At 39.9% G+C, this 14,198-nt stretch overlaps 2 protein-coding genes across 2 annotated transcripts in view; one reads left to right on the top strand and one right to left on the bottom strand.

Annotated features, from left to right (window-relative positions):
• Nucleotides 1-14,198, top strand: part of mtor (mechanistic target of rapamycin kinase) — a 107,218-nt gene that overhangs the window by 37,639 nt on the left and 55,381 nt on the right. The gene's annotated exons all lie outside the window — the stretch shown is intronic.
• On the bottom strand, nucleotides 1,880-5,488 carry angptl7 (angiopoietin-like 7). Its single transcript, XM_084721692.1, has 5 exons — nucleotides 4,935-5,488; nucleotides 3,521-3,621; nucleotides 3,215-3,409; nucleotides 2,758-2,953; nucleotides 1,880-2,659 (listed from the first exon to the last, which is right to left on the bottom strand). The coding sequence occupies exons 1-5, from the start codon at nucleotides 5,290-5,292 to the stop codon at nucleotides 2,490-2,492; spliced, it is 1,020 nt and encodes a 339-aa protein (XP_084577818.1). The 5' UTR covers nucleotides 5,293-5,488; the 3' UTR covers nucleotides 1,880-2,489.

Here is a 14,198-nt window from a genome sequence, read left to right as displayed (position 1 = left end):
CATGAAGTGTCTTAAAATGGATGTGTATTAGTAATTTGTTCCTGTTTTACACCATTTTGTTGAATTAGATGACATCTGGTTGAATGTAATGATGGGGGTGAATCTGTGTGATAGGTATTTTAAAGATCTGTAAACTGCAGTGACTGGAGCTGGGCATTATTGCATCTGGCCCATGTGTTAATAATAAATGTGTAGCCATAATGTTACCTAGCGTCATGGAAAGGCCTGAAAATGGAATTTTTAAATAAAGTTTAGTGTGTTCAGATGTATAGAGGACTGCAAACTGTTATGTAAAATCTCATCTTATGTTAGCCAGCCAGCGTGGATTTTGTTTATTATTTTATTGTAGCTCTGTAGCTCTCCACTGGCCACTGGACTTAATGTATAAGTAGAAGAGGCTGGACACTATAACAGGAACACTTGTACAATGCAATGCAATCCGGTCATCCTGCACTGTACTTATATTTGTTAAACTTAGGATGAGAAACACCAGACAGAAAACCTTATATGGTTTCACTTGACTTCAACAACATCACAGCATCCAAAAGCATTAATTGCAGCACTCTTATAGTGGATTGCATTATAATTTACTCTAACTTAGAGTCAGGTAGAGGTGGGGGAAAATCAATTCATGCAATATTTTTGCATGGAAATACTATATGGATACATGGACACCAAGTATCAACCTTTAATTATATAGATTATTAATATTAGAATAGTAAAATTAGTTGCTTTTTCAGTCCACTAGATGGTGGAGGTCAGCAGGGGTCACGGTCAGCAGGATTGGTAGGTTTCTATGATTGCGATTGTGTCATTCTGTCTGCTTGACCATCTAATTTTGGATGCTCAGAATTCTCATATTACACAAAAAATTCCTTCCAGGAACTGTAATCTCAAGGACCAGTTCATAAGTATGCACAATAACTACTGATTTTGCTAAGCCCATTAAAGTATTTAGATACCCTTTTTAGATGGTGCAATCCATTTCCACACTATAGTTTCTGTGATTCTTGGGGTTTAATACCTGCTGAAGTAGCCGAGTGGTCAAGTCACCTACCCCTTTACACAATATGTTCATCAAATAATAAATATGACTTGTGGAAGTCGTGTTCACTAAAGTTTCACCCACCTGAAAAATAGCTATAAATCCCACTTGTAGAAGTTAGGTGTCCTAAAAGAAATGTACTAGTCATTAGACCTGTGTTGTGCCCTCTATGGAGACAAAGGTTTACGTCAATAGTAGCTGACCTCTGGTAGCTGGATCCTACTCCGGCTACCACTGTTCAAGATCTGCTTTTTGTTGTTGGGGTCACAAGTTTGAATACTTTTGGTCTTAGGATAGAAGGACCAGGTCATTTGTCATCATCCAAAGGTTTTTTTCTAAGTGCCCTTTACTCCCTTCTAAATGTCCAGCTTTAATTAGATGTTTACTCTGACTAATTCTGTCACCTTGTAAAAGGGAAAGAATCTGACTAAGTGCACCACTGAACCAGTATAGGCAGTGCTCACCATCTGTAGGTCTTTGAATACTCTGAGGAATTCTTTTTTGTGTTCAAAGCATAGCAAAATGGTGTCATTGTTTTCAAGGCAGTAAACCTAGGGGCATTTAACTTGATGGCAGAATGCGTGTGTGGTCGTCATTCCTGCGTTTGGCTTTGGTGCCCTGGGACCTTTGGCCGGAATGTCAGGAGATGACCCAGGAGTCAGAGGTTGGTGGCTCAAGGCAAATATGTTGACATAATTGGACACGAATGGACACAAAAACCTTGACTTTCTTTCAAAAGATCTCCATTGAGGTTGTCACATGTCAGCTGTGCTTTTAATAGTATAAAGATGTAGCATAATAATGCAGATATATTTGTTTGAGACGTGGTACAACTTGTTTCTTTTAAAAAATATGTTTATTTTCTATCACATAAAACAACATAATTACAGAGCTGTACACATTTTACAAATGACACATTTCCATAATCAATGGTAAGGGTTTTGCAGTAAAATGCAGTGTAATTCATAGGAAATACTTTTGGTGGTTGGTCCCATTCCAGCAACTCATAAAGATCCTTTTTAATTAGCTCCTACCGGTCCTTGATGATTTATACATGAACCAGACCAGTCTGAACTGACACTTGCTACTATCCATAAATGTCTTTTGTAAACTAAAAAAAATACATCCTAGTGCTTTCAAGACAAATGAGAGAAGGAGTCAAAAGGCAATAACCCATATGGGACAGTGGTAAAAGAGCATCTATCGAAGCTTTTAAAAAATAAAATATTTTACTGATAAATACACAAAATTAACTACAATTTACAATCAAACACGGCAAAAAACATTACACATTCATCTGACTGAAATTTATCCAGACCATCACAAACAACGTTTTCATTCCTTTCGCAGTCCAGAGAAAGCCACAATTCAGTTGAACAGGTATTAGTGAGATCTCTCAGCATTCATGCGTATGATCTTGATCCAGGACACGCAGCTGAAGCACTTATGGTTGAAAACCCACCGGCCGGACCTTCATCTCCACTTTCTTGAGGGAGTAGTTGGACCCGTGCCAGCCGTACCAAGTGATCCCATCTGAATTCTTCGTGTGCTGTCCATAGCGGTAAAAGACGCCATTCAAGTTTGAGTCAGTGCAGCAGTTGTACCAGTAACCGCCTGGAAAGAAGTGAGGGAACATAATTAGACTTACTGGACATAAATATGTATCTGTAACGTCTACTCTAAATGACTAATGGATTGTTGAGTGGGTTTACCTTTGCGCAGAGCAGCGCAGTCATCCACACATTTGTCATTGTCCTTATTCATGGTGCTGAAGTTGGTGTTGTTGTGGTAGCGCAGAGAGTCTCCAGCATTCCCACTATAGTTGGCGATGAAGAGCTTGTAGCTGTTGAGCTCATTCCCTACAGTGAAAAAGCCATACTCAGCATAGCGCTTCTGTCCTTCCCAGTCCTGCATTGGAAAACACACATAACATGATTAAGAAGGGGCACATTATAGAACCTAAAAGCATTCACTTTCATGGTCCACCAAACGTCTCTTAAAGTTTGATTTATTATTAGTTTTCTAACTCAGTACCCACAGGAATAAATAGGTTCTGTGTTTGTTTCCTCTTACTTTTGGCTATGAAATGGTTTGTGCGTGGTTTACTAATTGTTGCTCTTTAGTGTCTCAGTCCAAGCTTACATGTGTGCCATGTTTTCCGACACGTACCTCCATCTCAATCCTGAGCATACTGGGTTGCCTTGTTAGACGAAAGATGTGGTCATTGCCAAGCCAGAAGTCTCCACGGATGGATCCAAATCCACTCTTGTACTGCTTCCAGTCACGGTTGAATGATGTCAGGCCGACCTTACGCCTTTGGATCACAGTCCAACCACCTCCATTTGTCTCCATATCACAGAAGACCTGGAAGCATTTAACAAAATGTAATAGAATGCTAAAAAGAGGAGGAGAGGGAGAACTTCCCATACTCTTCCAAAAAGTATATGTAATGCACAAGACTCAAACATGACTTACGCTGAGCTCAGGTGTGCCCAGAAAGTCATCTTTAGGCAGTTTGTACTCGCCAGAGATCCTGTAGCTCTTGCTGTAGAGGGATGCACAGTCATATATGGCATCTGGAAAAGAAGAATTTCTTCAGTTATGCCAAAACCATATGCAGCTTCACGAGCGTTTTTAGAAACGTGAATGCCATAAATCCTATCATCTTTATGGATATCTTGAGTGATGAGACAGATGAAAAAAAAGTGACCTTTACCCCCACCAAAAGCAAAATAGATCAAAACAGAGAGGAATATGCACAGCATGGCTCTGATTTTTGCTTAGTTCTTCAGTTTAATGCCTGTTACAGTATGGTGATGCCATTAACAGGGCTATGAGTTCAGTATAGAGCAATGAGCCCAATACTTTGAAAAGTCTGTGTAGAAGAAAAAAGGTGGAAGCCTTCCACTTCTTCTAATCTTTGCATCCCTTCCTGTTCTGCTTTCCTGTCTCTAATTTACCCAAGTTTTAAAAAGCCCTCTGTGTTCCCTTTCCCAGTGACATAAATGTGGCCCTGTTCGACCACACAGTTAAGGTATTGAAATAATAAACTACGTCATGCCTGGTTAACCTCTCTGCAGCAGCCAGTGCTGATTAGTGGTGTTCTAAAGTTAAGATGAATGTCAGACATGATTTAGCTTTGATGGAGCTCTTTATTGACAGCTCTGTGGATGGGACTCTACAGCTCCAAATTAATGCTTTTGACTGCTGTTGAGCCACTCCAATAAATATGTACAATATAATCTTAACCCTTGAAGGAATGGACCAAGCTGATTGTAGTTTTTCATAGCTAAAATAAATATAGTGTTGAATTTGTGTAGTTTGCCTATTTGGGGAATTTTTTGATGCCTTTGGACATTCTCAGATGTTATTTACTGCTGTTGTTATCAGTTCAAAAATGAGTACCCCTCCTGATGAAAAGGAGCCAAAGTACTATTCCCAATGAAAAGAAGAAGTTATGTATTCATACTTCACAAAATTTCCGAACAGCTGTTTTTCAATCAGAGCAGGTTCACTACAAAGGTTGGTAGATAAATGGCAGTCAGTCAAGTTCAGTCGTATCTAAAATCTGTGTCCATGTGTGGAAATAATTTTAACTCCAGGAGTGTGAATTTGAAAGCAACTGCTCACCAGATTTTAGAGAGAAATAGGCACATTGCTCAAATATGACCTCCAGTCACTGATGGATCAGCTTTTTCATGTATGAACATTTTCCAAACTCTCTCCAGGACTGTTTTGTTTTTGTAAGCTGCTTTCATGTGAATTAAAGTCAGCAAAGTAATTGTTAAACTAAAACAAATTTAGATGTTATGACTGCAGCCGGCACCACACAAAACTGCCAGTATGTCATTCAGTTTATTCAATTAAGAACCGATGCGTTGATGCTCACCTGATGAAGTCTGAGTAGCAGACTGGAGGGTTTGTAGCTGCATGATCTCCACACGGTTGTTGATCTCTGAGTACTTGCTCTCTGCCTCTGTGACCCGGGCTTCTTGCAGCCGGTTCTGCTTGTCCAGCTCCATCACTTGCCTCACAACGTTCATCAAGTCTGTCTCCTGCTTGCGGCTCAGCTCCTCAAGGAGGCTGGTCAGATTGGCTACCTGAACCTTAAGAGAGCGCACCTCATCACAGCACTGAGCCTTGGGAGGCTTTGGAGGCGCGAGTTTCTTCCTGGGATTCTGGGCCCACGTCTCCAAAAGGAGCAGTGTCACCCCCAGAGCTATTAAGCTCAAATTTACCTTTGCCATTTTCTGTACAAAAGTTTTAGATTTTCACTAAAATCTGAGGTGTTTTTGATTGCTTTTGTGTTAAAAAAGCAGTCAGTCCCTGTTGAAGGTCTTTGCTGGAAATATCAAATGGACCAGTTGAGTTGGAGCTCCTCTTTGACCAGTTGCTCACTCAGGCTCTGTCTTATTTCTTCGGTGAAGCCCTCCTCTGCCTGAACATCTTAAATATTTTGCATGTGGGTCCTCCCCCTCTCTCCTGGTGCGCACCACTCACCGTGCTGACCCTCTCCAACCTTCAGGGTGGAGGACCTTTCCCATCCCTCCTCCCCCTGCCCCCGCTCTGCCCCCCCCACCCCTCGTCTTACTTTCACTCATTCCACAGAAGTTTTGCCCACGTTTCTCGTCTCTTTGTCAGGTGTTGAAGGTTTCTGGGCAGTATAGTTTTTTTTCTTCTGCCGAGAAGAGCTACATGACTAACAGAGAGAACAAAACAGAGGCTACTGTCTGAACTCATTGCAGTTACATGCTGCTTATTGCAGCATGAAAATTGAACTCTTGAATACTTAAGTAATTTAAAATTATTTTACTAAACAGAAACATTGTTAAAACATTTGAATACATGTTCTAGGCTGTAGAGCAGTTGTGTGTAATTTCCCTCTCTGTCTTCACACTTAAATTACCCTGTTAATGACAGATTTTAATATGTCCTTGGGGCTGACCATTTCTTCAGTAAATTCGGTCTTCACATGCCAGGAGATGTGTGAAGTCACTAAGCACTCTTAATTGTAGGTTAAGCGTTCTATTGATGGTACCCTTTTTGGCAGATGTTGAAGCAGGCATGTTTTCTACAGATCCTTTCAGCATCGGGTTTCAAAAGGGTGTTGAAAGAAGGAGAAAGGCTTAGTGAACCCTTCAGGATAAAATTAGACCAAAATACAGTTTGCATTAAGTGGAAAGAATTTTTTTTCACGAGCAGGCAGGCGAAGTCTGATTATGTCGCGTACATGTGTAAAGGCTTAACATTTTGCCACCACACATGCACTGCAATTTTTTAAGTAGCTAAAATGGTATACTGTTACACACAAGAAAACTACAGAGCCAAAGAGTACTTACTTAGTGTGACTTATGAATAACAGAAGGAACCAGCTGTTTGTATTTTCTCTTCTGTGTTACAGCACAGACAACACTGACATTGATTTTCATGTCCCACTGTAAAATAAATTCACAGAAACACTATAAACATCTGAAAGTTCTGAAAACACTATAAGGAGCTCGATATTCTCATTAATATTCCAGTTTCCTTTTTTGATGTGACTATAGAAGATTATTAACAGAAGATAAATTGGTAATAGTTTTTTGACATCTAGTTAAAGGACCTGTGTGGAGGGTTAAGTGGCATATAGTGGTAAGCTTACAGCCTTGCCTTAACCCTCCCTTTCCAAGAGTGTAGGTGAATCTACGGTGGCTGCAAAATGCGCAAAAAATGTGAAAGAAGTGGAAACATGGTGGACTGCCATATTGTGCCAAGAAATCCTCTTAAAATCAGTTGACACTTAATCAAGTTTTACTGAGATATTGCCTGTACACTGAAAAAAAGAGGTTACTCACATCCAAAATTAATCACTGTTTTCCATCTAGTGATCGATACAGCTGCTTTTAGTTGTTTGTTGTATACATATACATGACTTTAGAGTCCAAGACTTGTGCAGTGTAGAAAAAAGGAAGCCACTAGGCTTACTTAAGGCCCACTTGTACTGAATCAAGGATGGCATTGAAAAGCCTTCATTAGTTAGGACATATTAAAATTAAATATCACATTCGTACAGTGTATATGGTGATGCACAAGCAAAGGTGGATGCAAATACATACATGCATTGTCTGTGTATTCTTTCTGGTTTCCGTGTAGATTGTGTGACCACATGCAGACAGCATTTAAATAGTTTAACTCCTTTTGGCTCTTACTTCCCCTCTCTTGATTAGTGATTGCTGTTAGTGTAGCCTCTTCATGTCTGTAGGATTACATGGTGTTTAAGTTGTGCTAATGATGGTCTTTTAACCATAAAAAAAAGTAAATGTTAACTTTCTTGTTGAGAATTGACCTAATATATATGTTTTTGATGGTTGGGAAAGCGGAGCATCCAGAGGAAACCAATGTAAACATGCAGACTCCACACAGAATGGTCTTTGCCTGAACTGGGACTCAAATTCAGGATCTTCTTTCTGTGAGGTGATAGTGCTAACTACTGAGCCATTGTTAACTAATGTGATGGCATGTGTCAGTTTTTGCCTATGGATTAAATGTATTACTTTTCACCTGACCCACACTGACACATTTAAACAGCCTCTGGCAAAGTATATTGGTTGTGCATTACACAGACTAATTCATTCAGTGATTTTGATAATATTGTACATAGAGGAAGGAAACACTCATAGCCACTTAAATGGTCTTTGTGTTTGGGAACTGGAGCCAAATTTTTGACACCAACAACTGTAGAAGACACAAAGCAAACTTGAGTCGGGGAAGGTGGCATCCTTGTGATGATCACTAATGGTCTGAACCACCGCTGAAAATCTGCTAAATGTCGTACGTTTGTGTGGCTTAATGACAATGTTTGCAAAGTTCCTGCTTTTGGGTCAACTTCTCTTTTAACATTTCTCACATACCACCTCATGGAATGGGGGTGAAAATAATAGCTTTGAAATGTCAGACATCAGAGAGGCTTCAATCTCTATTCTGTGGAATTTTTATCTCATCCCAGCCTCCCTGAGGAGCTGAGAGCCCTGCCAGTGTAGAGGAGATGCCTTTGGAGATTTGGCCAAAGGGATGCTTATGGGGTTTTAGGTGGTGTCAGAGTGTGCCTTGGGACTTGAGGCAACAGATCGTGCATGACTTCTCTGTTGCTCAGCCATGGGTGGTTATTGACGTTCAAAAAAGTGCCAGAGTACACTGTAAATACAGGGAGTTGTGCATAACAGTACTAACTGAGACATGGCTGAACCAGGACATTCCTGTCAGTTTTACGTGAACTTTATGGGTTTTCCCTGCTCCACATGGACAGGAATGAACTGTCTGGAAAAGGCAGGGGTGGAGGCATTTGCACATTCATAGACGATAAATAATGTCAGAAACACAAAGTGAAGTACAGTAGATATACTAAATCACAAAATTTAAATACTCTGTTTAAGTCTTTAAAAGAGTTATATATTTGCATTAAAGATACCATTTGGAGTTTTTGCCCACTTGCAGCACTATGAAAAAATACTTTTATGAGTGGATCTGTATCTTGTTTATGTGCAAGTTACATGATGCACATGATACACTTTCTTTTTGGGACTAAATTTAAATATTTTGATTTCAGGCTCAGTTATATGCTAAAGGACCTCTGTAATTGGCAATTTTTGAAAAACTTTGAATTCATACACTAATTATGACAAAATTGCACACAGATATCTAATAGGATAAAATGTCTACTGGTTGCATCTGGCAGTTGTGGTGGCATTGCAGTTGGTGCTTCACCATTTGTTGCCTGGTGGGGAGTGCACTCTTCTAGTTATATCATGGTTTGTATTTCTGGTCTATAAACATGCAGGACAGCAGGGGTGCACTAACTTAGACATCTGTGAGTCAGTTGGTAATATTATTCAGTTAAATGAATTTATGTAACGTATGAAATCACAATGCAGGGAGCTGAGGGACAGATAGGGCTCATGGAATATTAAAACTGTGGAGCAAAAATAAAACTTGACACTTTAACCTTCGTCTACCATCTTATTACATAATCTCGCATCACCAGTGACGCCTTGGTTTTTTCAAACCTCAGGCTTCTTGTGTTCCTGCTGCCAAATGTTTGGCAGGCGTCCCTCACTTTCCCTCGCTTGGTCAGGCGAACAAATAAGAAAAGAGTTCAGATCATTCTGCTCAGCATCATCGTTGTGTCATGGGAACTGCGGTTTGGAGCACAAATAATAGGTATGACTAAGTATGACAATTCCCAAATATTACATAATTATGTAATGGTCTGTTATTACTTTGATGTGTCACAGTGTCGAAGCGAAATATTTGGATGGCTTCAGCTCTTCCTCTCCCTGGGCATTTTGCTCCCTGAGTGTTGCTGGCCACTTTTTACAGCTGGTCATTGCTCTGCAATTTCCCCTTAACTCATTGCACGTTCTCTTTTCTTTTCCTTTTTTCTTAATGTTGACATGTGCTTTTAGTTTCCTGTATTTGTCTGATTTTTAAGATGCATATGGGAGTAATAGGTCATTTGTCGTATTTATACAAACATAATAGGCTGCCTTCATGTTCGGTTTGCTGCAGCATTTTAATTGCCAGACAAATTCTGGACTCTCATTAGATCCTAAATATGATCCCCCTCTCGATTTCTCCAATTTGTCAAAAAATAATGACAACAACTTTCCATGAGGTTATGGTCAGTCCCAATATTTGTGTGGCTCAGTCACATGTACCTACTGGTGCTTTTAGCATAGTAGGACAAGCAAACGTGAGGATTGAAACATGCAGGGACAGGGTTATCCAGTTGTCATATAATGTTCTTTTGGATGTTCAGTCCTACATTTCCATTATATTTTAAAGTCTGAAGATGATATCTACCAGAGAGAAACAATTTAAAGATAATTTAGTTAAGATAAGTATCCCTGCCATGATATGTTAAACATAAAAGACAATTTCCAACAGTGCTGCCAACACAGAGCAGCAGAAAGTTTCCTGGTTTTACATATAAAAGAATCTAAATGTAAGTGTTTCACCTCAGCTCCTGTCTAAATCATATTTCTACAGTTGGCAGATGTTTGAAACTGTTCAATAATGTATATTGTGTGATGCCTGTTGACCTCCCCTTAAATCTTGCCCTTAAGTCATTGATGTGCGTCAGTCTCTTTTGGAAAAATGTGGATAATTTCGCTTCCTGGATTTTCTCATTGCCCTAACTGCTCTGTGAGTCACATCATACTCTCCAGCAACACATCCCAGCGGCATCTCTCTCCTCTGGCCCTGGACTCTGTCATTCAGTGCTAGTACATGAAACTCCAGCTGGATGCTGTTTTATATGTTTAGCATCACGCTGTTTTTCCCTTCAAAAAAGCTTCTTTTAACACCATTTATCCTCTAACGATGTCTCACCAGGGTCTGTGTGAAGAATGCATGGCTCCTCTTAACATTGGAGGTATTCACTTAACTTTAACCAAAGCCCCCACCTTTATTTGACTTCCTTTGGAAGACCACACATTTCATTGAACAGATTTTTTCCTTTGCCTTTTAAGACAAGTTGGACACCCCCGCTGTGATAATTGCAGCAGTCATCTATCTTTGATAAGTGCGAGCTGACAAAACAAAAGTGTTTGTAGTCAGAATAAGCTCACAGATGGCTTTTGTGTCCCTAAATACACTGGAAAAAACATTTTGTAATCAAACAGTGACCACCGGGGCCAGGCTGTCAGCAGAGCACTCATGTGTTCAATTACAGGAAAGGCAGGAGGTGAAAGCAGGAGCCAGTGGATTCCAGGGCTTCTATCTCAAAACTCTGAATTACATAAGCTTTATTAACAGTAACCTCTTCCACCTGTCAGCTCTGTCTGCACAGAGGATCCTCAGTCTGAATTGTACAAATTTTGGCTTCATATTGGTGCATTTGAAGGCATTATATTTCTTCAGGTGCTTACACTTAGTGTGTTTTGTGAATTATTAATGTACCGTGTGTTTAGATAAACAAACTATATCAGCTTTAAAGGCAACATTTCCCTTCTTTTAATCTTGGATGACCATAGTAACAATGTGGTTTTGATTAGTCTTTGAAGTCTGAAATAATGTAACACAGATCTTTGGCATCTGAATGAGCCAATAGATATGAAAAATAGTGTTGTGTTCACTGTAGGACAGCAATTTTGATTGTAAAGACAGGATCCTACAGCACTGCTTATTATTTACCACAGAGCTAGCCTGGAAACAGGCAAATCTGCCGAGGCCATGTTTTCATTTGCTCAGGCAGATCTGTGTGCCCCCCGCTGCCATTCACGCCATGCTATGACAGACTTCCACCACCGTTGGATCTGGCTGGGCCAATCACAACCGTTGTGAAAAGTCACATGTATTGGTGCTCTGATTGGTCATAAGTCTGTCCAATTGCGTCAAGTCAGCAGGTTTGTCCAGCGCAGCAACTCAAGCTCCTGAAACTCAAATCACACTGTCCAAGTAGGCAGTGCTGATCAAATACGGATCAAAATTGTGTTACCACATTGTCTATTTTTCACTTAAAATGTTTCGAGAAACATGTTTTTATGTATTTTTGTGCTAGAGGTTGCAACCAGTCTGCAACAATTTTGTACCCTTTTTGGAAACGCACCCAGCACTGCTGTGTCACATGTTTTGTTGCTGTGGTTGGTTGTAGGTCTATCCATTTGTGTCCGGAGGTGATGTTGACAACAGCCCTTGAAAATCGAAAATTAACTGAGAGGTTTCAGACTAATTAAAAAACAATGATGCCAGGCCACTTTTGAGCCCTTTTACAATACCAGTCTTAAGCACAAGCCAGTATTGGAAAGCCTTCATCATAGAAAGGGACACTTACTGAAATTTTGTTTTAACCTTAGTTTTTTAATGTAAGAAAGCAGCCAGAATTGCTAGAGCTCATTATAAAATAGATACTATTTGTCTGCAGCGCTCCACTCTTAAGTTATTTCCTTATGTCCTTTAGTTTAATTATTAGCACCTGACAGTGCCTCTAAGCTATTATAAAATAGCCATGGGGTCCATATTACCTTAATTTTAGACACCCAAGGCACACAGCTGAGTTACCATGGATTTGAATTTCAAAACAATACAGTGTCTCGTGATCTGCAACTCAGTTAAACCTGGTCACGTTTAGGGGCAAAATAAACTGTTCCATACTTTCCATAATGAAGGAGACAGTATGCACCAGAGCATCCTCCAGCTTGAGAGTGGCAGCCTTCATGCCCTGGCAGACCATCAAGAGGTCTGGTGGCTGAAGCTGGTGATCGCTACCAGGTGGTGTCTGTTATCATACAGCTGATGCGGGCCAGGCAGCAGTCTTCTGCTCCCCATCGTACAACCCAGTAGCCGGGACAAACAGTACTGGAGGAGAAGAAGGTGGATTAGCCACTATCCCTCTAGAATGGTCCCCTCTTCTTTGTGCGAACACAGTTGGCCATGTGGCACTGCTTCAGAGAGACTTTTCGTGCAATGTTAAAACAGTTGCATCATGGAACAGAAAACAAAAAACAGTTGTGCCACTGGGATTTCTTTGTTTTTTGTTAGCCATTAAGTTTTCTTAGCTTTGTGGGTATGAGAATGACCTCAGGCATTTAAGTAGGTCTTAATTATGTGAAATTATATGAACTGTCACTTTTTCTTATCATAAAGCTGTATAAGCTTTAAATACAATCATATCTATCTCCATGGATTTAGGTAAGATTCCTCAATGAATTTGAATACAGTGTAAGTATAATATAAATATGACTATATTTTCCTCTTTGACCAACAGCTGGCATTTTGCTTTTCCATGACATTTTTGTAATGATTTTGTTTGAATAAGACATCTGCACCTACTGCTTTTGTTTAGAAGAAAAAAATCAATTACAGCATGAATCAATTTCAGTTGAACAAAGCAAAATAATTGTTTGAAAGAATGGCATCTTTCATTGGAAATATTTAATGGATAATTTCTCTGGAAATGTAGTCAATATGTAGCCCATGGAAACTCTAGTCTTTCAAAAAGACGTTGTATACCGATGTCTTTTTTCACATAGCAACAGCGGCATTCCAATGAGGTAGCTGTTGGGATTTTTTTTTTTTTTCTTCTGGGCCACCGGAGACGCTTTGTTCTGTTGGCCTCTTGACCTGAAGGTGAGGAACCCAGGAGACATATGCTGCAGTGGTGTCCCAGTGTAGTGATAGTGTGGTGTAAACATGGGTGGAATGGTTTCTCCGGCTGATGTCTCAATGGCCCCCTAACACACCCAACTTACTTGAGGAAGAAGAAAAACAGAAAGATGTCATGTAAAATTATGTAATAGAGTGACCATTTTGTTCATCTGGCATTATTTGCATGCACTTTATAATTCCTTTACCATTTTCCTGTTTACAGTGCCACATTCCAAAGTACTAAGCTTTATGGTAAGCTTCTCTGAGAGAGAGCTGATTTTGGTCATCTCAGAGTCGAGCGATGCTAAGTGTTTCCCCATGCTGCGGCATCTGCTCAGTGACAAAACAACCACCTTTTTGTCTCGACGTTTTTAGAGAAACGGGAGACAAAGGGCTAGTCAGATGGGGTCACAGATGAGTTCAGCCCTCCTTTAGGCACACTCATCCCAGGACAATCTAGAAGGAAGTGGTTGACTGAGGTAACCACTTCCTATTGCCTCCATGCTTATCTCATGCAGTGATGCATGTGATGCTGCCATCTCTTAAGACACAAAAAGGCCAAAATCTGTATTCGATAATGACAACATGTTGCTCATTACACCCCTAGATGATGTGCACATACCAGGATTGAAAATTTATGTTGTGTTCATGTATTACAAGTTAAACATTTGGGTCCTCATTTTAGATGGTGTTGACTGACACTGCTCAGAAATTGTAGTTTTTGTTAACATGCTATCTGAATGAAAGATGGAGCATCGGTTATGTCACAACTTTTATCAGAGTACTGTATCTCTGGGATTCATTTTCATTTGATTGACTTTCTTTTGCAAAGCACATTGATTTGCCTTTGTGTTTGAAAGGACTTGAAGATATAAACCTGTTTTGCACTGCCTTCATTCATCATCTGATCACATGTCAACAGTCAGTAGTACAGTATCATTTTCTTTGAAAGCTCAGTCATGCTGCTAAAAAAAAATGTAGCTGAAAAAATAGAAATATTTTGGACCCATTATTGTCAATCATTTTCTAA

This window comes from Lutjanus erythropterus, chromosome 6, assembly GCF_056507025.1.
Source record: "Lutjanus erythropterus isolate fLutEry1 chromosome 6, fLutEry1.hap2, whole genome shotgun sequence".
Lineage (NCBI taxonomy): Eukaryota > Metazoa > Chordata > Actinopteri > Lutjaniformes > Lutjanidae > Lutjanus > Lutjanus erythropterus.
This window is presented reverse-complemented; position numbering and strand designations above follow the sequence as displayed.